This window comes from Lissotriton vulgaris, chromosome 12 (assembly GCF_964263255.1).
Source record: "Lissotriton vulgaris chromosome 12, aLisVul1.2, whole genome shotgun sequence".
Taxonomy (NCBI): Eukaryota; Metazoa; Chordata; class Amphibia; order Caudata; family Salamandridae; genus Lissotriton; species Lissotriton vulgaris.
In genome coordinates, this window is record NC_141700.1 from 490,961,178 (window position 1) to 490,983,181 (window position 22,004).

The 22,004-nt window shown below is 48.6% G+C and overlaps 1 protein-coding gene across 1 annotated transcript in view; it reads right to left on the reverse strand.

Annotated features, from left to right (window-relative positions):
* Positions 1–22,004, reverse strand: part of LOC147676826 (uncharacterized) — a 185,758-nt gene that overhangs the window by 137,418 nt on the left and 26,336 nt on the right. Inside the window, exon 2 of the mRNA XM_086945239.1 lies at positions 10,516–11,205. Within this exon, the coding sequence (XP_086801365.1) occupies positions 10,516–11,205 (690 nt within the window). The remainder of the gene's footprint in view (positions 1–10,515; positions 11,206–22,004) is intronic.

Below are 22,004 nucleotides of genomic sequence, written 5' to 3' on the forward strand. Positions count from 1 at the left end.
CTATGGATGTTTTCCTATCCCGGTGGCTGGAGAGCTGGCTGCCTCCGGACACCCTGTCACGTTGCTTCGTGGTGGAGCGCGCCCACCGCGCCTTGACACAGAAGCCGCCGGCTGGGGAGCGGCCTCGCCCGATCATCGCTCGGATCCTCAACTACCATGATAGGGACGTCATTCTCCGGGAGGCACGGCTCAAAGATACTCTGCTTTATGATAACTGTAAAATTATGATCTTCCCGGACTATACCAGGCTGGTCCAGCAGCAGAGACATTCCTTCCTGGCGGCCAAGGCCAAGCTGCGAGGCCTGAAGATCCAATACTCGCTGCTCTACCCGGCCCGCCTCCGCGTGATCTTCAACTCAAAGACCCATTTTTTTGATTCCCCGGAGGCCGTCTTCGCCTGGACTGACGAGGCGGTCAGGATCCGACCACATGTCCAGCCGGGGTTGCACTCCGGATCTTCACGCAGCTCCTCTCAGGAACGGAGCGACCAGTCGAACAAGGGGAAGCGGCATCGCAAGTCTCGCTCGAGGCGGAGGTCCTTGTCCCGGGACCCCCTCTTGGGGGACACGCAGCCTGACACCGATCATTCTGGCAAGGGGCCCTGATTTCTGTCCGCTGCCTATTTGCTCCTTGCTTTTCTTCTATGGCCGTCCACTGCAGGGGCGGCCTGCCGGTCGGCAAAACAGACATGATTTGGTGCAGTATTACTTTGCCCTTTGGCTTATGCTTGGGACTCTTGCGAACTGATGTTCTTTGTCATGCACTGCTCTTGATTGTACTCTATGCTGGGGGGGGGGGTTTGGGGCATGTTCCAAGGGCTGCCTCCTCCTGTTGGGACTGGGGGGTAGTGTTGGGAGTGTGTTTGGTTGGTGGTAGGGGGGCTGTTTGGGATCCTTTGGCATGCCTAGCTTTCAGCGCTATGTTTTGGGCCTGAAGTACCGTATGCCGCGACAGATACTTCATTGTTTCTTGAGGTATTGGGGTGGGGGAGGGGGGTCTTGGGTTGTTGGGTTGCTCGTCAAGGGGGTCTGTTTTTCGGGGGCTGTGGGTCTTGGGGTCCTGTTTTGCGGGGTGCACGTGGTCTTTGTGATTTTTGCAACTATGGTGTTGGAGTCCTGGGCCGGGAGCCGGGGATTGTGGTGTGGGGCGCATTGTGATAATGGTTGATGTCCCGCAGATAGCGTCATCTGGCGCTTCCATACACGTTCTTAGCTGGAATGTTCGGGGACTCCTGGACAAGATTAAGCAGGGGGCAGTGCTTCGCTGGGCGAAGAGGGACCTGGCGGATGTACTCCTTCTCCAGGAAACACACATGCTGGGCACTAAGGCCTTGAGTTTGCAGCGATTTGGCTTTCATCAGGTGTTCCACGCTGGGTTTACTAGGGGCTCCAGGGGTGTGGCCATTCTTATTCATAGACGGCTGGCATACACTCACGAGCGTCAATGGCTCGACCCTCAGGGCCGCTTTGTATTTGTTCAAGGGAAGATTGGCGTGGAGCCTGTGGTGTTTGGCAGTGTGTATGCCCCCCCCCCCCCTGCAGTGGACCTTAGCGGAACGACTGTTTGCCCTATGGACTGAGCTCCCCCACTCCTTGGCTGTGATTGGTGGCGACTGGAACGATGTGGTGGATGTGGCCTTGGACAGGCAGAGGAGGCCTGAGGTGGCGGCCGTGACCTCCCCTACGCGATTGGGGGCTATGATTGATGGTCTTGGATGGGTGGATGTGTGGCGGCACCTACATGCGGAGAGGCGAGAGTACACGTATGTTTCGGCTGTTCATGGCTCCCTCTCGCGTCTTGATTGTGTGTTTGTACCGGGGGCCTTCCTTGATAGGGTGAGGGGGGCGGCGATTCGGCCTTGCGGGCTTTCCGATCACTCCCCAGTGGCGGTCCAAATTGACTTGCGCAGAGCACGCCAACCGTTCAGATGGCGGATGTCCACGTGGCACCTGCAGCGCCCTGATTACTCCCAGCACCTCCGTGGCGCGATTGCCCACTATTGGCAGGACAACCTTACCGGGGAGGTGGACGCAGTGACTGTCTGGGAGGCCATGAAGCCCACCCTGAGGGGGTTGGATATCGCTTGGTGTGCCTCGGCTCGCCGAACCCGGCAAGAAAGTATTGTTACTGCTGCGGAGCGGGTAGAGGAACTAGAGGCTCGTCACAGGGAAGTGGCCGATGATATCTCGCTGCGGCTGCTCCTACAGGCACAACAGTCTTACTCCTCGGTCTTATTGGATGAGGCTCGCCAGGCGTGGTTGGCCACACGTAGTAGAGTGTACCAGTGGGGCGACAAGTCTTGCTCTATGCTCCACAGGCTTTGCCAACAGACTTTGCAGCCTCTCACCCTACCGGGACTTGTTGACGATGCCGGGGTGGCGATTATGGACCCCGCAACTCTTGCAACGAGCTTTGCGCGCTATTATGGGCTCCAGTATGCCGCCCGGGAGACTCTCTCCCCCGACGACATCGCGGGCTACCTCGCGACAGTCCCCCCGCTTACTGTGTCCGATGAAGTACGCGATGCCCTGGATCTTCCCCTAACGGCTGAGGAGCTGGGCGACGCGTTGGGTCAACTGAATGTGGGCAAAGCACCGGGGCCGAGCGGATTCCCCAGTGAATTCTATAAGAAATTCTATCTGCAGCTCGGGCCGCATTACATGCGGGCCCTGGAACAGGCGCGGGAGCACGGCCGCCTCCCACCGGATTGGCGCCATGCCGAAATTGTGGTATTCCAGAAGCCGGGTAGGCCCCCTGATCGACATGAATCTTATCGCCCCATATCCCTCATTAACTTTGAAGCCAAGCTCCTGGCCAAGGCGCTCGCGAACCGCCTGCTTCCACACATTACGGCCCTCGTTCACCCAGATCAGGCGGGCTTTATGCCGCGCCGGGCAATAAGGCACAACATTCGGCGGGCGCAGGCTGCGATTGACGCGTTAGGTCTTTGGAGGATCAGGCGGCGCTCCTGTTGGCTGATATCGACAGTGCCTTTGATTCGGTTAGCTGGACCTTTCTCTTTGCTCTTCTACCGCTGCTGAACCTAGGCCCGGTCTTCGTCTCCTATGTCAAGTTGCTTTATACAGATGTCACTGCCTCGGTGCGTATCTCAGGGGCCACTTCCGCTCGGTTTCCGGTGACCAGGGGCACTCGTCAGGGGTGTCCACTCTCCCCTTACCTTTTCGCGCTGGCCATGGAGCCGCTGGCCGCCCGGGTGCGCCGTGATGAGCTTTATCGAGGTTTCGTGTGGGGAGCGGATCATTCGGACCACATAGCTCTATATGCCGATGATGTGCTGTTCTTCATGACTGACCTGCAGCGCACGGGCCCTCGTGTCCTGGAATTGATGCAAGAGTTTGGTCGGGCGTCGGGGCTCTTCCTTAACCCGCGCAAGTCGACCCTATGGGTGTTGGGGGGTGACGCGGTGAACTGTCCTTGGGCTGCATCCCTTCAGGTGGCTGTGGACGGTGTGAAGTACCTAGGTGTTTTCCTCTCTGCCTCGCCCGCGGTGGCGTGGGATCGGAACGTCCAGCCGGTGTGGGATCGGGTCCAGATGGACATCAAGACATGGACGCGTATGCCTCTTAACATATACGGCCGGTCGGCCATCTTTAAGATGGTGGCCCTGCCTCGTCTCCTCTACCAACTACAGAATCATCCATTCAAGATTGACCCGCAGTGGTTCCGGAGTGTTGACTCTGTGCTGGGCCGATTTCTGTGGGCTGGGGGTGCATCCAGGGTGGCACTACGCACATGCTTTCTCTCTACATACTGCGGTGGCTTGGCGACCGCGGATATTTTGTCTTACTATCAGGCCTCCCATCTCCTTGTGCTTAACGAGTGGTGGTATGGGGACCGTAGTGATCCGGCCTATGCTCTGGAGCATTCTCTAATGGGTTGCGCCTCCCTCCACACCCTGCTGTACTCGGCCAGGAGGAGGCGACTGCTTCCGCAGGTTACCCAGGTGGTCTTCGCGGTCTGGCGGCGGGCTCTGCACCGTATGGGTTGGTGGGGTAGACTGACGGCCGAGACTCCACTGTGGCGTAATGGCCTGTCCGGGTTCGGTGGCTGGGACGCGATCGGTATCTCATCCCTCGGCCATGTCCTCTCTGGCACTACGCTTAAGTCCTTTCAGGACCTTAGTTCTGAATTTAGCATGCCCAGGTCTCAGTTCTTCCGATACCTCCAATTTCGCCACGCTCTTACCCCTAGCCTGGTGGGCCTGGAGCAACTCCCTGACTTTAGCCCCATCGAGGCAAAACTTTTTATGGGGGACCTGGGCGACAAGAAGGTCTCTCAGATATACCGCTCCCTGGTCACACACTGCTCCCCTTCCCTTTCGACGTTGAAGGCCTCCTGGGAGAATGATGTTGGTCCCCTGGATGAGGATGACTGGCGTGAGGCCCTTGAATCTCCCCGTGGTGCTGCTATTGCTATCCGCCTCCGCTTTATCCAATTCAAATACCTTCACCGGGCTTATTACACTAGGGACCGCCTGTGGCGGGCGGGTCTTATAGCGGCTCCGGAGTGTCTGAGGTGCGGTGCTGAAAGGGGGACGCTTTTCCATACTGTGTGGTCCTGTGAGAGACTGACTAGATTTTGGGCAGGGGTTTGGGACTGCCTGTCGGAGGTGTTGGGGTGGGACCTGCCTCGTACCCCTAGACTGGGCCTTCTTCATGTTCTTGAGAACGTTGGGGGCAACATTTACAAGCGTCATCTGTTGTTGCTGGGGCTGGTGGTGGCGAAGAGGGATCTGGCACAGGCCTGGAAGAGCGAACGTGCCCCCCCCGCTCGGTGCCTGGAAGGCGGGCCTGGACTTCCTCATGGGTCTGGAACAGCCTGTTTTTGAAGCCCGGGGGTGTCCCCGCAAACATTACAAAATCTGGAAACGGTGGGCGGACTACAGGGGCCTGACCCTTGACCCCCCCATGGACATTGATGATGCACTGCCTCCAGATGTGGATCCCGTACCCTAGGCTGCTGGCCAGCACCACCTTTGTTTTCCATCTCATGTTGCTGAACTGTGATCACGTGCACTGGGTTAGGGTGGGATAAGGGGTGGGTAGCTAAGGGGGGGGTTGGACGGTGTTCTTGGGATTGGGTGGGTTGGGGTAGTTGGGGGTATATCATTCTAAAAGTACTGGGTTCAATGCTGTGTCAATGCTGTATCTTTCCATATTTGTCGTTGACAGTCTCCTCCTGATTGTGGAGGGCTGTACCAAGATTTGCTCGAACTCGTAATAAAAATGGTTTTGAAAAAAAAAAAGCACAGTATAACATACAAAGATGCACAATTATGGATGAGGGCGGGTGGCCACTCAAACCATATATTAAGAAAGTGGTATAAGAGATACCAATCGAACAGTGGTTAGGCCTAGGGCCTAGGGAATCGCTGGGAGCAGTCGGGACAAGCAATGCCGAAGTCGGGAAAAGCCTGCGGGATTCGGGTGCAGTGCTGAAAGTACACGCATGCACCAATGTAAAGTCAATGGTGCGTAAAAGTTGCACAAATAGAGTTTAAGGATACTTCCGCTGAACCTAGATGGACAAAACTTTAGACACAGACCCTAGAGGTGTGTACCAGTGTGGGAACACCGGCATTGCAATGTTACCTCACCCACAGGAAGCGGGTGCATAGGGTCGAAGTGGCGTCGGGTTTCGTCACGCAGGTTCTTGGTGCTTGAAGCTGAAGATGCTGCAGGCGATGTGAAGGAGAAGTGTCCGGTGTGATCCAAGGGTGGATCAGAGTAGAAGAGTACCTGAAAGCAGAGGGGACAGAGTCTGGGTCACTCAGCAGTGACCAGGGTGGAACCAGGACGGAACCAGGCAATGTCGGACGCAATCAGGTGGTTGTCGAGGAGCTTCTCTCCACTGCCACGTGGGCTCTGGGGCATCTGCGACGTCCAGGAGCGGGTCACGAGCTGTCCCACGCAGGCACTCACCGTCTGCGCTGTCGGCTTCAAGATCGGAGTCAACAACACTTGGCAGGAGCAATCCACGCAGGACTGGAAGATTGCTTTTCACTCGGACCAGAAGGGTCAGAGCGGGGGCTCCTTTTCAGAGGAGCTGGTGCAAGTCTGGAGCAACCAGAATCGCAAGTCGGTTTTAGGTTTTCGTCGGCACAGGGGCCACAAGCCAGCTGGCAAGTGACCGGGCCAACGCGTCGAGCCAAAGAAAGCAGAAGGGCCCCACGCAGCACTCGTCGAGTGTAGAGGGGTGAGCTTCGGTGCAAGAGTGGCTCAGGGTTGGGGCTTCTCAAACCCCGGTGTACAGCTTCGAGGGTCACTCGTGGGCTGCACAGTCAGCGTCTCGTGGTCTTTTCAAGATGGCGTGCCCCACGCTTCCGGTCGCCTCCACGGGTCTCAGCTCTGCAGGGGCTGTGGATCGGGCTGTAAGAAGGCAGGCAAGCTTGATCTCGTCGATCTCTGTCGCTCGAGTTCCGGCGGGAACTGCAACAAAGCAGACGTCGAGGTGCTGGATGGTGCCTGTTTGCACAGGGTGGTCACTCCTTGACCACAAGGGAGATTCTTCAGTCTTCTACGTTGAGTAGGATGTCGAAGGGTCCAGAGTTTCGTTTCAAATGTTTCATGAGGATAATCTGAGTGCGTTGGCACTGCTCTCATTCTTATACCAATCTAGGGGGCTGGATTACCTGCTAGGTCCCCTCCTATGGGTGGGACCCAGGAAGGGGGTGGATACACCTCTTTCCTTTGATCCAGGCCGCGCTGGGACAGGGGCTGGTGTGCCCCAGAACCGGTTTGGCCGGATTATGCAAGGGGCAGCCTTGTGCGCCCCAGGCAGTGTCTGGTTTCTTTCAAACCTCCCTGCTACAATCCACTATCTCCTGTCTCGGGTGGTGTAACACCTCCCTGCGACAGGAAAGCCTTTGTCCAGGCCTCCTCTGCTGAGTTTAGGTCAGCAGCAGGAGGTCAGACTTGTGTCTGTGGCAGAAGCCTCCATTTTTTGGATCTGAGGCTCTTTTAAAAATCAACAACGTTTCAGCAAAGTAACATGCCTTCTCCCTCTAGAGGGGTGGAATGCTATCCCCGTCGACAGAACTGTCGAGGGGATAGTATTCCAAATCGTATGACACCTTACACAACATGTTTTGATAAAGCCAAACCAAAGTTGCTATATAACCGCGAGGATTATAATGCACTTAATAGTATATGGTATGGCATTATCCCGGAACAGGTTAGGGAGTTGTTCCCGACAGCTGCAGACAGGCTCAGCTCATGCCAGAGCTCCATCTCACATTAAACCACGCACTCTGCCTCCAGGACTGTTAAGGCCTTCCATAGGAGTGGCTCACAGGTTTATATGTGTCCAGATATAGGTTTAGATATAGGTATACTATATCTAAGCAAGGGGTGAATACACCACCTTGCCCCAGCTGAGTGATCAGCCAGTTGTGTCAATTTTAGATAGCCAACCAGGGGTGGCAAAAGATATGCTGCAGCCCCTGGTAGGTCTTGGATGCACCTATGCCCTGGGCACCTATAGTGCTCTGTACAGGGGCTGATAAGGTGACCCAAGCCAATCTAGTTATGCACCTAGGGTACATGGAATCCATTTTACAGAGAGAGCAGATAGCCTGGGGCCCTGATTAGCAGGGAACCAGGCCAACTAAGTCGAAAACCAGCTAAACACAAGGCAAAAAATCTGGGGTAACCATAGTCGTCAGGTAGCCACCTTCCTACAGATTCCCTTTGGCATTTTTTGCGGATTACCCTTCCTTATTTATATGCTTTTGTTTACGCCGTGCCTTCTGCCCACTAGTTATTACGTGGGGGCTGACGCTATTTACACTTAACAGCGAGATAGAGATCGGACTTAAAGGCGAATCACAGGCCACCCTCTCTGGAAGATCCTCAATCAGAAGTAGAGTCTGAGAGGGAACATTCTTTAAAAAAATTGTGGGTGTCAAAGATAACCTAGTTGGGGAAGGCATGGGCTCGGGTGGCAAATTATGCAAGATAGGTACAATTTCATGGGTTAGAAAAATAGGTTGGACACCCGGTAAGCCAACAAAGGATGGCGCTAGTATCGAGTCCTGGGAGTTTATTTTCAGCATTGATGCATTTACGGTGGGCAAAGGAGGGAGTGTACCAGCTGGAAGAGAAAGGCGCCTTTCTGTACTTTCAATGGCAGACACCACTACTCCTATGGTTTTCTGCAACATTCTATCAATCGCTGTCAGGAGAGGGGTGTTTGGGGCCACTCTATGCTTCGTGGCAGGGGGAGGCTATACAAGAGTATTCTTCCCCATGGTCTTCAGCAGTGGAACAATGCAATAATATCGGCAACAACGAAGGGTTCAGGCACTGAAATACGATAAGAAACTTTAAAAAGAAATTAAATCTTCAATAAAATCTTGCTATCATCATTAAAAATGGTAAGTATTAAGTATTTACCACCACAGAGGTCCTTGAGTCATTTAGAACCTATGACCGAGAGATGTGGCCCAGCCCAGCCTCTCCCGGCCCCGGACGGCGTCAGACGGCCCGCTCTTTTCCCGGGCTTCTCCCGCGCAGCAGAATAGTTCGTTGGTTAAATAGCGTCTGGGTGATGGGCGGAGCACAATCTCGTGTGCAGGTGTGGGCAGCCAAGGACTCCTGGGACAGGGAGTCCGTCTGTTGAATGCGGGCGTCACTCGGCTAGCCCCCGGTGTCCTTTCTGAGCAGCAAAAGTCACCACACAGCCCCCGGTGAAATCAGCCGTGTTATCCTGGCAGGAAGCACCTCTGGACGCGGGGAGGTGTTTTTGTGGCATCTGGGCGGTGGGCGGAGCACAATCTTGTGTGCAGGTGTGGGCAGCCAAGGACTCCTGGGACAGGGAGTCTGTCTGTTGAATGGGGGCGTCACTCAGCCAGCCCCCGGTGTCCTTTCCGAGCAGCAAAAGTCATCACACAGCCCCCGGTGAAATCAGCCGTGTTATCCTGGCAGGAAGCCCCTCTGGACGCTGCGGCACTTAAGTCAAAAAGGGTCCCCCCACCCACCGAAATTTGATTGTACATACCGGTATGCAGTATGTTTCTTTCTCAATAGGAAAGCATTACCACGCAAAAACGCATTTATGTGACATATTTACTTACTTGTGAAAAATTGATAACTCAAAAAGTACTTGCCCAATTGCAAAGTTCTTGGTGTTAAAAAATATATATATAAAAATACCTGTTATTTTTCTAAATTGGGCGTGAGTTTTATCTTGAATGTGTCTCATTTACTGACTGTGTTCTCAACAAATGATTAACACTATCGTCTGGTAAGCCTAAACAGCTTGCCCACTGTACCACAAGGGAGAGCATTTGGGATTAATAATTTAAGCCCTGTAAGCCAATAAGAGTCGTTTGGACTTTCTACATAGTGTACCTCCTTTTCGGACACTACATAAAAAGCCAGCTTTCCACAATATATGATTAAGAAAGAAAAAATATATATTACAGGAAAAGGGGTGGAGGTTTTCTTGGTTTGGGATTTTCAGAAGACAAACACTGATGGGACAACCATCTAGGACAGGCATAGATATAAGGTTTTATCTGCCTAATCTAATGTTCCAAATATTGGCATGTGAAGGAAGAACTATCCCACGTTTGACGTTCCTCGTGCCTTTGTACCTTGCCTTCCATCTCCTGTATTTAGTGCTCCGTATGGCCTGTAAAGAGTCTCTGACTATGGAGCTACTGATGCCAGAAACATAGAGCGAATAAAAACTTCCACTTTGAGCATGAAACCATAGACGCGTTGTCTTTGCCTCACACGGCACAAGGCCAATGGTGAGCCCTACTCTAAATCCTGCTCTGAGCTGCAAAAGGAGTCCAGAAGCTATGTACTCCAGTATCACGTTCTGGATATTGGAGACACACACTATTCGTTTTACAGCGGCGTCTGCATCAATTTCATCATTAACATATAACTTGTACCTATACTATGCCGAGGGCCGACACTATTTTCATTTATCCAACACAAAGAAATCATCTTGTTGTTAAGTACTTTCAAGTCTGTTTCCATCAATTAATCAATCAATCAGGGGTTTGTAGAGCGCGGCCACTCATCCGAAAGGGTCTCAAGGCGCTGGGAGGTGTAGGGGGGCAGCTCCTGGATGTTCTATTGGTACTTAACCTATATCCAGTTTATTTAGTTTCTCTCCAGCTTAGAATGGCATGTGGGTAAAGACTGGGCGACTGTGTGTGCTTTGCTTTTCAGGTTCACCCACCCATCAAAGTTAATGCATATGTACAAAGGAGCTGGGCAAATACTTTCATGGATACATTTTTCAAATTAACGGAGGGGCTAGTTATTCCACCATGTGTAGCATGTGATGAAGTATTCAGAGCAAAGCTCACACATTCTCAAAGGGTTTTAAGAGGCAAAGATAGTACAAGGCAAAGGGAAAAGGGCTATTCAGAACCACACGATGCCTGGCCTTAGAAGGGTTAGAGGTTAAAACAGAATTCTAGGCAAATCTGGACAATATCTACAATGTCCATGGTACTTTTAATTATTTTTTACTGACCTGCGCAATAGTTTTCAATGTCTCTGGTCTCTGCTGCACCTGCTTGCACCTCGTCAACCCTGGAGTCCTGGTGAACTTCGGTAGCTGTCTCTTCCTTTATTCTTTCGGACTCTGCTGCACCATGGTAACTTCCAAAAGATGTCTCCCCAGCGTTTATATTCTTCCTTTCCTCTTGACAATCTCTGACAGGTGTCTCCTCCTCCAATTTGATGCCCATCTGCTTCTCTGAGCCCTGTTGCTCTCCCTCTTCTGTAATTGTTCCTCTGCCCTTTGAACCCAGTTGCCCTTCGACTGAAGTCTCCTCTTTTTTAATTCTCTCAGCCTGCACTGGCCACTCCAAGGTTCCAAAAGACCCCTTTTCCTGTTCTTTAACCATCCTTGGGTCCTGGTGTTCTCGAACAGGCGGCTGCTCCTCTCTTTTCCTTCTCCCTCTTTTCTTGTGTTCCTGGCAGTTTTGGGCAGATGAACTCGGTTTCCTTTTCATCTTCCCCCTCGTTATTGAAACCTGGTGACATTTAACAGGCTGCTTCTGCTGTATCTCATTTTCCTCGTTCGAACCTTTGGGGTTTCTGCAAGCAGAGTCATTGTCCTGCATAATGCTCTCTATTCCCATTGCATATTGGAGCACTGGAACAGAGTGTTGTTCTTCTTTTACCCTTACTATAACTCCAGGTCTCACAGACAAACACCCTGGAGAGATAAAACAAAAGACACACAAGACTGTTAGAAATGTCTATTTAAAATGCTACCCACAATACATTGAGTGAAGCGTGGTATATCACATAGAGCACATTCCGTGTTAACATAAAAGATAATGTTGCTCATGAAGTTACCAACCAAATTCCTTCAATCTTAGCACTAATTGATGCAAAAAATACCTGGAACTTCCACAAATAAATCTGTGCACATCCTGCTCGCCAATTCTGCTCACTCACGACCTACTGCACCCATGTCTATTCCGAAGCAAAAAACACAAAGCGCGTTATGTTGATAATATTGTATTAATTTGCTGTTTCGAGACTTCAGCACATATTGATGCCGAAGTCACTGCAAACACTGTGCAAAAGACAATGGCTTCTCAAGAAAGAAAACTATACAGTCTCAGGTCCTGCTGAAAACGTTATTCACCAACAAATAATGATTTTGTGCCTTCTAACTCAAACAGTAGAACAGTGTGTATTGAAAGTGTGCACATTTTTTAGGTCTCGCGCCTAGCGTTGCACTGCGCAGCAGTGCACGCGGCGCGAGGCATTTAGTAATCGAAAAAAAGGGGTTTCAGCAGTGACCTAGGAATCGCACACGCTCATGCGTGTGCATTTCTTTTTCTGCTCCCCCATTGGCATTTGAGTGCATCTTATTGTAAAAGACTGCACGCCATTGGCCCTAGGACGCGCATAGCTCCTCCCATGGCCTATTGGTGTTTATTACGCGCACCAAGCGCGTAATCAACACCAATAGGCCGTGGGAGGAGCTATGATTGTGTCCACACAGGCGTGACGTGCACGCCACTTGTTTAGTATAACGGAAGCTCTGATTCCCGGTGGATGCGTCGTACAATCTGCAGTTCCTTTGGATCCAGAAGCAGCCCCGCTGGTTTCGGCTGCAGGGGTCTCATCCGCCATTGCTTGTCCCTCCTTCGATGCCCGCTTGACCTGTTCCCATGCCCTCCCCGCCACCCCTCCAAACTCAGACACTGAAAAAAATGAGAATCAGAGAGTTGGTGACCCACCGTCTGTCACTTCACTGCTGAGAGTGTGATTTCATGATCATTTGTCTAAACGTATCCACGAAACGATGCGAGTGAAGCAAGCAGCGTGAACCCCGCGAGGGGAAACCCGGAACATTGGGGAGCTTGAATGAAGGATTCCTCACAGACAGCGCGCTCTCGCTCTAATAATGGAAAACAGAAATCACTTCCTAAAGTGACTCCCCTACATCGGCGAGTTTCCATAGCTTACAGTTCCGGCGGATCGGCTCAGCCTTTCATCCTCCTGGTGTCCTTACTAGTGAAGATTAATAATGCACATTCATAAAGTGCACACAACAGAATGATTTCTGTATCCCAACAGAATGAGTTATGTATAGGCGCAGGTAAAGTGTTAATATCACTGACCTCGATGCTCAATATCGAATTCAGAAGAATGTAAGGGAAGACTTCCGTACCTGACTTGATTAAACTTTTGGAAGGCTGGGTAACCTCAGGTAATATAACGATCACAAATGAATAACGCGAACAATTTTTTTGGGGTGTAATGCTGATGATCCATTGAATGTCACTACGTCATTTCACATACTTGTTCCAAAATGTCATGCAATTAAACCGACAAGTTGCATAATAGTATATTGGTGCAACAAATTGAACTCCAAGTTAAGTCAATCCGTACCTGTTTCGCTATTTTATTTGGAAAATGTCAAACTATTGGCACTAATATTTTGATTTGTTTTACTGTTCTCCGCAGTACACTGCATTGTTTTTTGGGTAACCATCTCTTTCCAGGTCATTGTGGACACTTTCCAGTTCTGGAATTACATATGGCCAACTAATGCATTCTGGATATTGTGGCCTTCTTTTAAGTGGACTGTCCTAATTAGACTAATACACCTGAAAATAATAATTTGTAGGATACAAGTTCAAGTCCGTAATGACCCTGAGTTAGATGGCCACCCCATCTTTTTTTCCACTACTTTTGAAGGAGTTGGGTCTCTATAAAGGATAAGGTCTGATGTTTTCAGAGGGCGAGCCCGCTGAATTGAATGGTTGTAACCGGTTTATTGAGGAGCATGGGTTAACAGGTGGCTGGATCCCTTCGGGCGTATTGGTGGAGATGAGTTTAATGTTGGGTGGCTCCAAACGAGGGCAAGTTGAGTGGTATCTGTTGTCAGACCGAGATGTGAACATTTCACAATACATGAAGCAGGTTTAGGTGATAAACAGTGCGACAGGCTCGGGAGTTACATCAGAACTCGGACTGACACGGCTCAGCGCCATTACGTCACAGCCCGCTCTGGCTGAAAGGTAAAGTAACGTCCTCGTGGCCGCTCAGGGGCAGAGGAAGGCATTCATGACTGCCCGAATGTCCAGTTTTCTCTGGCCCTTGCTAAAGATGGCTGGCATCTTCAGAGCTCCGAAGGCTGCGGCAGAGGTGAGCTTGCAGTTTAATCATCGAGTGCTGGAATGCCAGGGCGGCTCACATTTCCTACCCTCAGTGTTTTAAAAATCTCGCCTCTGGTGACATACCTGGTGTGCAGCGAATAGGAGGAGGTACATCAGCATGTGCACTTGTGGTTGGCTAATGGGGTGGGCTGTGGATAGAGGACAGACGGGGGTGGATGGAGGGAGATTAGATGAGTGAGTAGATGAACAACCATTGGCATAGCCAATAGGTCTCGCCTTTAGGACCTCATAAGTATTTAGCTATGCAGCGCAATATCCTTGTTATACCTGTTGCCTTCAGAAGGGAAAGTGAGATACTGACCTCACCGGTGCAATAGGTCTATCAAGTTTTGTGTCACTTGGTCCTTCACTACATTCTAGCTGCATAGATATGATGTGATTATATAGAATTGAAACATATGGTAAGATTAACCTTGAGCATGTGGATTATGATGCGTAGCTCAGTGGAATCTATCTTGGGTTTGAACTGAAAATATGCTGTACAAACTGCAGTAGCCTGCCAGACTACCACTGTGCATTGCCAGCATTCCTAAAGCCATTTTGAAGGTTTTGAATCTTCAGACAGTCTTTTTAAATGTGCGCAGAAAGCCTTTAGCTATGTCCTAACCTTTTGTTCTTTCCGGTGTTAACCCCAATAGACAGTTACATGATTAGATATTTCTGGCCGGTCCTCTCCTTTTGTTATTTTGGATTTGCTGCTTTGAAAGGATGATAGCTGTGAGGTGTGATGTCTTCCTTCTCCATGGTACCCATGTTTTATTTTTCACTCATGGGAGACTTGTGCCCTTACCACCTTAGACAACCATAAACTGAAGACAATGAATGTGGCTGACCTGCTCAAGAATGGATACACAAAGTTCTTGGATCCTGTCCCAATGCTTCTCCCATGAAAGGCACAAACTCCGCAAAAATAGTATAAGAAAAGACTAGTATAATAGAATGACTGAACCGCCAGACCAGGGGGCAACGATTTCTCACTGACCAATGTAGGCGACACCCAGCATGGTGATGGGTAATCTTCTGAGTTCCAGGCTGGTGCAGTGGTCGAAGTGGGGAAAAAAACAGTAGGGGAACTGTGGGTGGAGAATCAGGGGCCGGGAATAAACAGAGGTTTGGATATGTGGGCGGAGTCAGAGGTGTGGCTAGAAATCTCAAAACATACCAATTTTTTGTACGTTTGGCATTTTATTGATCAGTTACAGCTTATAACGTTATTTAATTCAAACAATCGATAAACATGTTTATTTGAGGTTTAATATATAAGTTGTTTACATTTAATTCATTTAAAATGTGGGACATGTTTCCAATCACAGAATATTACAAATACGCTTATAAGTGGAATCATAAGCCATTTGTTTCCTAGTCTTCTTATTTAACATAACCAGGTTCGGGTCTGGCAGGAGGCTCAAGCATCCTTTGATTCTGGGCAAATCACTTAGTCTCCTCATCCCTGAAAAAGCAACTATTTGCAATGCAATAGGCCTCACATTACTGAAAGTTTGAGCTTTTGGTGTTGCATTATTATTTGCAACGGCAATAGGTCAAACTTTCAGTAATACGAGACCTATTGCATTGCAAATGCTTGTTTATTTTGTTGGGGGCATTTATAAGGCACAGACCTAACCCCAGAGCTCTATATAATAATACCAAGGATAAACATCCCAAATGTGGAAGACTTGCAAGTACGTTTATAGTAAAAAGAAATGCAACACAGCAAAAATACATATCAAATCATTTAAGTATGTAAGCAGAAAGGCTTCATTTCTGCTGAGTGAAGAATTGTTGCTTCACTCAGCAGAAAATAAGCCTACACGTGCACACTCATTGTAATGAAAGGTGCTTCTTTTATTTTGTGTATCCCAGATATGTTTTAGGACTGGTCTTCATAACTCCTTGCATTCGCTGCGGATCATTTACATAGTGGACGGGATTCGGGTGGCCCCCGGCCGTCATGATCACATGCCCACATGACTCATGACGGCCCGGGGGCCGTCATGAACATGTAAGGGGTTATGGTTTACCATGCACCCATATGTGGACCATTCTAAACAAAAAGGTTACTTACCCGTAGGAATAGTTTTGCAGCTTGAAGAAATTTCTGGATTCAGTGCTGTGCATTATTCTGCCATCTAGTGGTTGGATCCAGAATCATCATCTTGTTAGTCCTCTTTTCCCTTCTCTCTTTTTTAGGTCTCGCGCCTGCGTTGCAGTGCGTAGCATTGCTTGCTCAGCGAGAGACCTCTTGTAGGGGGTTTAGAAACGGACCTAGGAATCGCACACGCTCGTGTGTGTGCTTCTGCCCCACGCTATTGGCCTTTGCGTGCGTCTTTTTATAGAAGACAGCATGCAATTGGCCAAAGGCGGGCGCATTGCTCCGCCCATGGCCTATTGGTGTCTGTTACGAGCACCGCTGTCATGTGGTTTCAATTATCGTGCCCAGACACGACGTGATAATTGCAACCACATGTCTCGCTGTGGCACAAGCGTGCGCACCACTCGTGGGCTTCTTCTTTGTTGGATCCCTTTCACAGGGAAGCAACTAAATGAAAGAAGGAAAGAGAGGTGGGCTGCTCGGGCACACCACTTGCAGGCTTGTTTTCTGGTGAGACTAATTCTAATTGTTGAGACCGATGTCTACGTCAAGCAGGCTGGCCCATATTTTGCACTAACACAGGTATGTGTGCAAAGTGACGTTTGGAGGGCGTAGTTTCTAGTAGCCATTCTTTAAAAGGTGCATTGCCATTGTTTTAAAGGTGCATCTCTCATCTTGGAGCGAATGTACCATCATGAGAGAAAACTACTTATGGACGCACTATCCGTAAAAAACACAAATCCCCATTCTCATTTTTGTGAGCATAATCTATTAAGTGTTGCTGATATTTCTTTAGGTTGGGTTGAGGGACCCGCATTTATACGGAGTGCAGTTTGTGAAATATTAACATGGTGCACAATAGTCCTAAATAGGAGGCTCAGTTGGAGGTGGCTTACGATGGCGATATCGTAGCTGGGAATACTGGTTACGCTGATCTAATTTTGCGTAAAATTGTGTGTGGCAATAAAGTAGTATAGCACCATATTGGTTATCTGTCAGTTTGGGGCATGCGGCTTTAGGGAACACCTGAAATATGCGTACAGCTGGGGGAGCCAGGCGCTGAAGAAATTGTGTGCATCTCTAAGGGTTACACCTGGAGCATATTTGTGCAGCTTGGAGTAATTGTGTGCTTCTCTGGTGTGAGGTATTGGAGAGTTTGTGTAGAAAACTTGGGTAAAATCTTGATGTATTTGTGGGCAGGTGTGAGGGCTATACCTAGAGTATTTTTCTCAAAGTTCAGCAACCAAGTACTTTGATTCTGTATGCAGCTCACGAGGCTACAGCGGGAGCATTTGTATGTTAGTTTTTGGGGCCAAATCACAGCGTTTTAGTGTACGGCGTTTGGGACCTTGAGCATTTGTGTGTAAAATGTGAGCCTGTACTAGACTGCTACCTGGTATCCGTTTGTCACATTAGATCTACCATGATGAGTTGCAGTTCTGACTGGGCTCTGTCTGGTAAATGCAAAGGCCCATCAAGCCTATGACTTCCTGAGACATTGGGCTCCCTTCTATACAAGCCCTGTGCTCCTCTTGATCCCTAGACTGTTTTCCACACCAAGGTACCGCTGACGACTCACTCTACCTCTGTTACCATGTTATGACTAAATTCCCTGTAACTCTTTTATTCATACTTTTTCTGCTCATATATGGTCTATAGGCTGACAAAACTCTGCTGTTGGGCAAACTTTATGCTTTTAAATAGACCGACAAAGGGCTCTTCAGGTCCATAGACCAAATGTTTGTGACAAACTGTAAAGGTTGAGGGCAGTGATGCTGTCCAAGTTATCCACGGCCAGCGCTGCTTGATGGATTAGCGACTGCTGTTCTTATCTGAGGCCAGCCCTTGCACTTCATCAGAGATTAAGGTGTCTTCAGTTTCATTATTCATGCACAACCTATCAGAGATGTATGTTTGGCAGCTACATGGCCTACTCTGTATGCATTTCGCAGCTGTTACATTGTATATGCTTCCTGATAAAGCAACAATGCACATGCGAGCAGGAGGTTCTGAGAAACATGATTGGTTGATTGACGCCTTTCATAGAGGGCTAACTCCAAAGAAGTGTCCTGTGCTAAAGGGTAAAGGAAAAAACAGATTACAATTAGGTTGTCTGATGCCTCTTAATCCTCTGCCCTTTCTTTAATCTGGGCTGTGGAATTTACCTGCCTCCTATAAGAGGGAGAAAGAGCTAGCATGTGAGACCCAGTTACTGTTATGAGGACTGTTACTGCTATGAGGACTGTTACTGCTAGCTCTTTCTGCTGTCCCCATTAGCCTCCCATGTCACCCAAACATTAGTAGACTCCTTATTACCAAAAGGGACCTGACGAGGATGCATTTGGGTGTGGCTGCATAGCTCACACTACCTTATGTGTTATATCAGGTGTACATTCATTTGTAATCCTGCCACAAATTATACAATTTGATAATGGAACAGAGTCTGTGGACTGGAACTGGTGTAGTCACCATGAAGGTAAATTTGGTTTCATCTTTCGGGGATATGTTCAAGAAGATTGTTTTTAAATGCATGAGAAAGAGTTGTGTTTGGCATTAGTTTTCCTGAGCACTAGTTTACCATGTTGGAAAACAGTGGGGAAGAGGTAATGCCACTTTGCTCTGGGGTGTAGTAGAGGTGGTAGTATTTCTGAAGCCATATACAGATAAACAGTGTTGCTCATCACCAGTGGGCCTCCTTGATACTCACCTACATCTTGTGAATGGAATTTTTCAGTTCCCTAAATAAAATTAATAACCGCTGTGCAAAGGTTTACCAAACAGGATCTTAACATGCGGTGGTTTTGTTTCTAGTTTGTTGTTGACTGTGGCTTAATTATCCTGAGATGTTAATTAGATCTCACTTTATGGAACATAACTGCCATGCCCTCTCATAAAGTAAGTGGCTTTTATCAACGTTTTGTAGTTGCTGGTATCTTTGTCTTCCTTGATTAGGTTTCAGCTGAGACAGAGCATATGGTGTCACTTACAAAATGTTTTTGTTATCTATAAAATAAAAAAAATTGAAAAAGGCTTTAAGCCTGCCCATTACTTTCCATCGGTTGGTTTCGTAATCACTCCCATTTTTTTTTGTTTTCGTTGATCAGCGGTATCCTGTTCCATTTTTAGATCGAGCCTGGGCAGCGCATTCTGTCTATGGGTTTTTGGGGACTTTAGACGTACCCATCGCTTTTGGTTGGAGAGTTGGACTGCTTTTTAAAATTCTTTTTTTCTGGTTGGTTGATATTGTACGTCTGTCTCGCCTTTCGGAGCTTGGTTCCCTCCCAGTGGACATCAACAATTGATTCTTTTGGTTGGCCAGCTCTGGCCATCTCCTGACTCACCCACACACACAAATGTAGCGTCCATCCATGTCATTACCTGGAGCGGGGGGCATTTAGGCCTTTTTCTACAGGCCACTGGTTTTTAATTTGATTATTCGTTGTATGTACACAATACTTTTGGCCGATTTCAGTTGTTAAATTACTTTTAGTATGTGATTCCACGTCGCCAGGGGTCTTATCAAGGAGACAAGTTTGGACTTTAACTTGCTGATGCATTCTGGGAGTTAAATTCTCGGTTCACTTTAACTGAATCAGTATCAGTAAAATATTTGATTGCACTGGGCTATAAAATAAAGTAGACGATTGCAAACGTTATGCCTTACTAAAATTTAGTAATGAATTTACTCAATACAAATTGTTCCATGTGGGTGAACAAATCATTGTTTTACTCTTAGCATTCTGGTACTTATACAGTGCCTGAACTAGGACTGCAGTATTGCAGGTACTCACTATTCGGAATTCTAATTTCTAATTTCTAATTTCTAATTTAAAATATTTCTAGAGCGCAACGTACACCTTGCGGTTTCTTGGCGCTAGGGGGATTGGCAACTGAGGGAGAGAGACCAGAAGAAAGGAAAGTGGGAGGTGTTTAGGGGGGTTTAAGAAGGGAAGGCCTGGCTGAAGAGGAACGTCTTCAGATCTCTACGAAAGGAGAGGTACTGAGTGGCAGAGCGGAGGTGGTCAGGGAGTGAGTTCCAAAAAGTTGGAGCCAGGGTGGAAAAGCTGGCCCTGCCCCACTTTTTACGTGTGAAGCGAGGGGTCTGAAGAAGGGACTTGGAAGAAGACCGAAGATCTCTTGCAGGTATATACGGGTGGATTAATGAGGAAATAAAAGCGGGGGCAGTGCCCTGGCGGGCCTGGAAGGCCATACAGCCAATCTTAAAAAGGGAGCGTTCTTTTACAGGGAGCCAGTGAAGCTCCCTGAGAAGGGGGGTGGAATGGTGATAACGAGGAAGGCCATACACCAGCCGGGCTGCCTGGTTTTGAATAATCTGGAGTCTACGCAGGCTGTACGCGGGGATGCCATGGTAGAGAGCGTTTGCGTAGTCCAATCGCGATATCACTAATGCGGCCATGATGATCTTAAGTGCCTGGGGGGAGAAGAAGCGGGAAATAGTGCGGATAGTGCGGAGAGTGAGGAAACAAGAGGATACCACGGAGCTAATTTGTGAATGAAGAGTGAGCTGGCTGTTAATTTTAACACCGAGTGTTTTGACCGAGGTGGAAGGGGTAGGAGAGGGACCAAGAGAGGGGGGCCAAAAGAGAGAATTCCAGGGGCTGGATGAACCACCCGTGAGAACCAGCTCGGTCTTATCCGGGTTCAGCTTAAGATGGTTGTGGTTCATCCAGTCCCTGATGAATGTCATAGTAGACTGGAAGTTGGAAACAGAGAGAGAAGAGGGGGACAGATCAAAGATGAGCTGGAGGTATAATTAAAAAATACCGGCTGGAGGAATAATTAAAAAATACCGGCACTCCCACCCTGTGCGAAGAATGTGTGTTAATTCAATGTACTGCTTTCTAACAGGAATTTCACAGCTACAACTAGCAGAATGCTAAAACGGAACAGGCTTAAATGAGCAACACACAGCTGCCATAGGACAACTTAGTTCTACGCATAAAGAAAGCGACTAGTAAAATGCAAATACAGTGCAAGCCTATGATGTAAAGGTGCTTTGGTATAACCCCCCCCCCCCATCTGTCATCCCCCATCCATACATTTTAATGGAACATTGTCACACTATTTCTAGATAAATAAAAGTACATTAAAGATCAGGGGCTAGTAGCTTCCTTCTAAACAGCGTCCTTTTTTGTAGCCTCCTGCCTTAGAATAAATCATGTAACGCATTACAACGGATGTAGATAAACAGACATTCCCGAGAACATGTGCCATGTTCATCTAGCATAGCTGCTAAATGGCTGTCCCCTTTTCACACGCGACACATCAGCTAACTAGAGCATTCTCACCCCAGAGAACCCAGTGTATAGCCAACTACACTTTGCATTTTTAGGACTTGCAGTTTAACATTTTTGTTTTATCTCCCGAACAAAAGTGCTGTTGGCTAAAAAGCAAGTGGAAGGTATTGCGTCACACAGGGCATGAGGGCAGTGTTTATCCATCTCTTAGAGCGAGTGGGTAGGTACAGTACAAGAGTGAGAGTGACATTTGTGGAGCACAATACTCACTGAAATACATCTGTTTTCAAAACCTACAAGTAATGCTTAAACACAAACTTTGTACTTACAGTTGTTGCTTACGAGAAGCAAGCTGGCAGTAAATGCGCCTCCTTTACTGCCAGCCTTGCTTCTCCTATGCAAGGACTGTAAGTACAAAGTGCGTGTTTAGGCACTGCTTGCAGGTTTTCAAAAGATAAATAAAAGACATTGTTCTTTACATTGCCAATAGCTCAAACTCTCACAAATGCGAGACCGATTGCATTGCAAATGCTGGTTTTATTTACTGGGAGCCGTCTGTGGGAATCCGGTGCTATGTCCGTGGTCCCATGACGCTAGAGGTGCGCCCCAGAAGCCCATGTGCATGGTCGCCATCTTCAGATTCATTTTTAGGTCGAGGACTCCGTCACACTGCTGTAAGCAGTGTGGGCGGAGCCCGAAGATTTAATGTTTCTTAGAGGGGGCTTGGAACCCGCCCTTCTTCTTCATTGGCTGGCCTAGTAAATGCTGGCCAGCCAATGGAGGAGAGGGGCGTCACTCGGTCCAAACCCCGTCTTTTTTGGATTTGAGGGCGTTTTTTTAAGGTTCTTTCTTGTTTTCTTTCCCTCCTCTTCCCATTGACTGTAATGTTACCTTCCAGCCAATGGGAAGAGGAGAGAACGAAAACACGCCCCTCAATTCGAAAAATGACCGTGCTTTCTCCGAG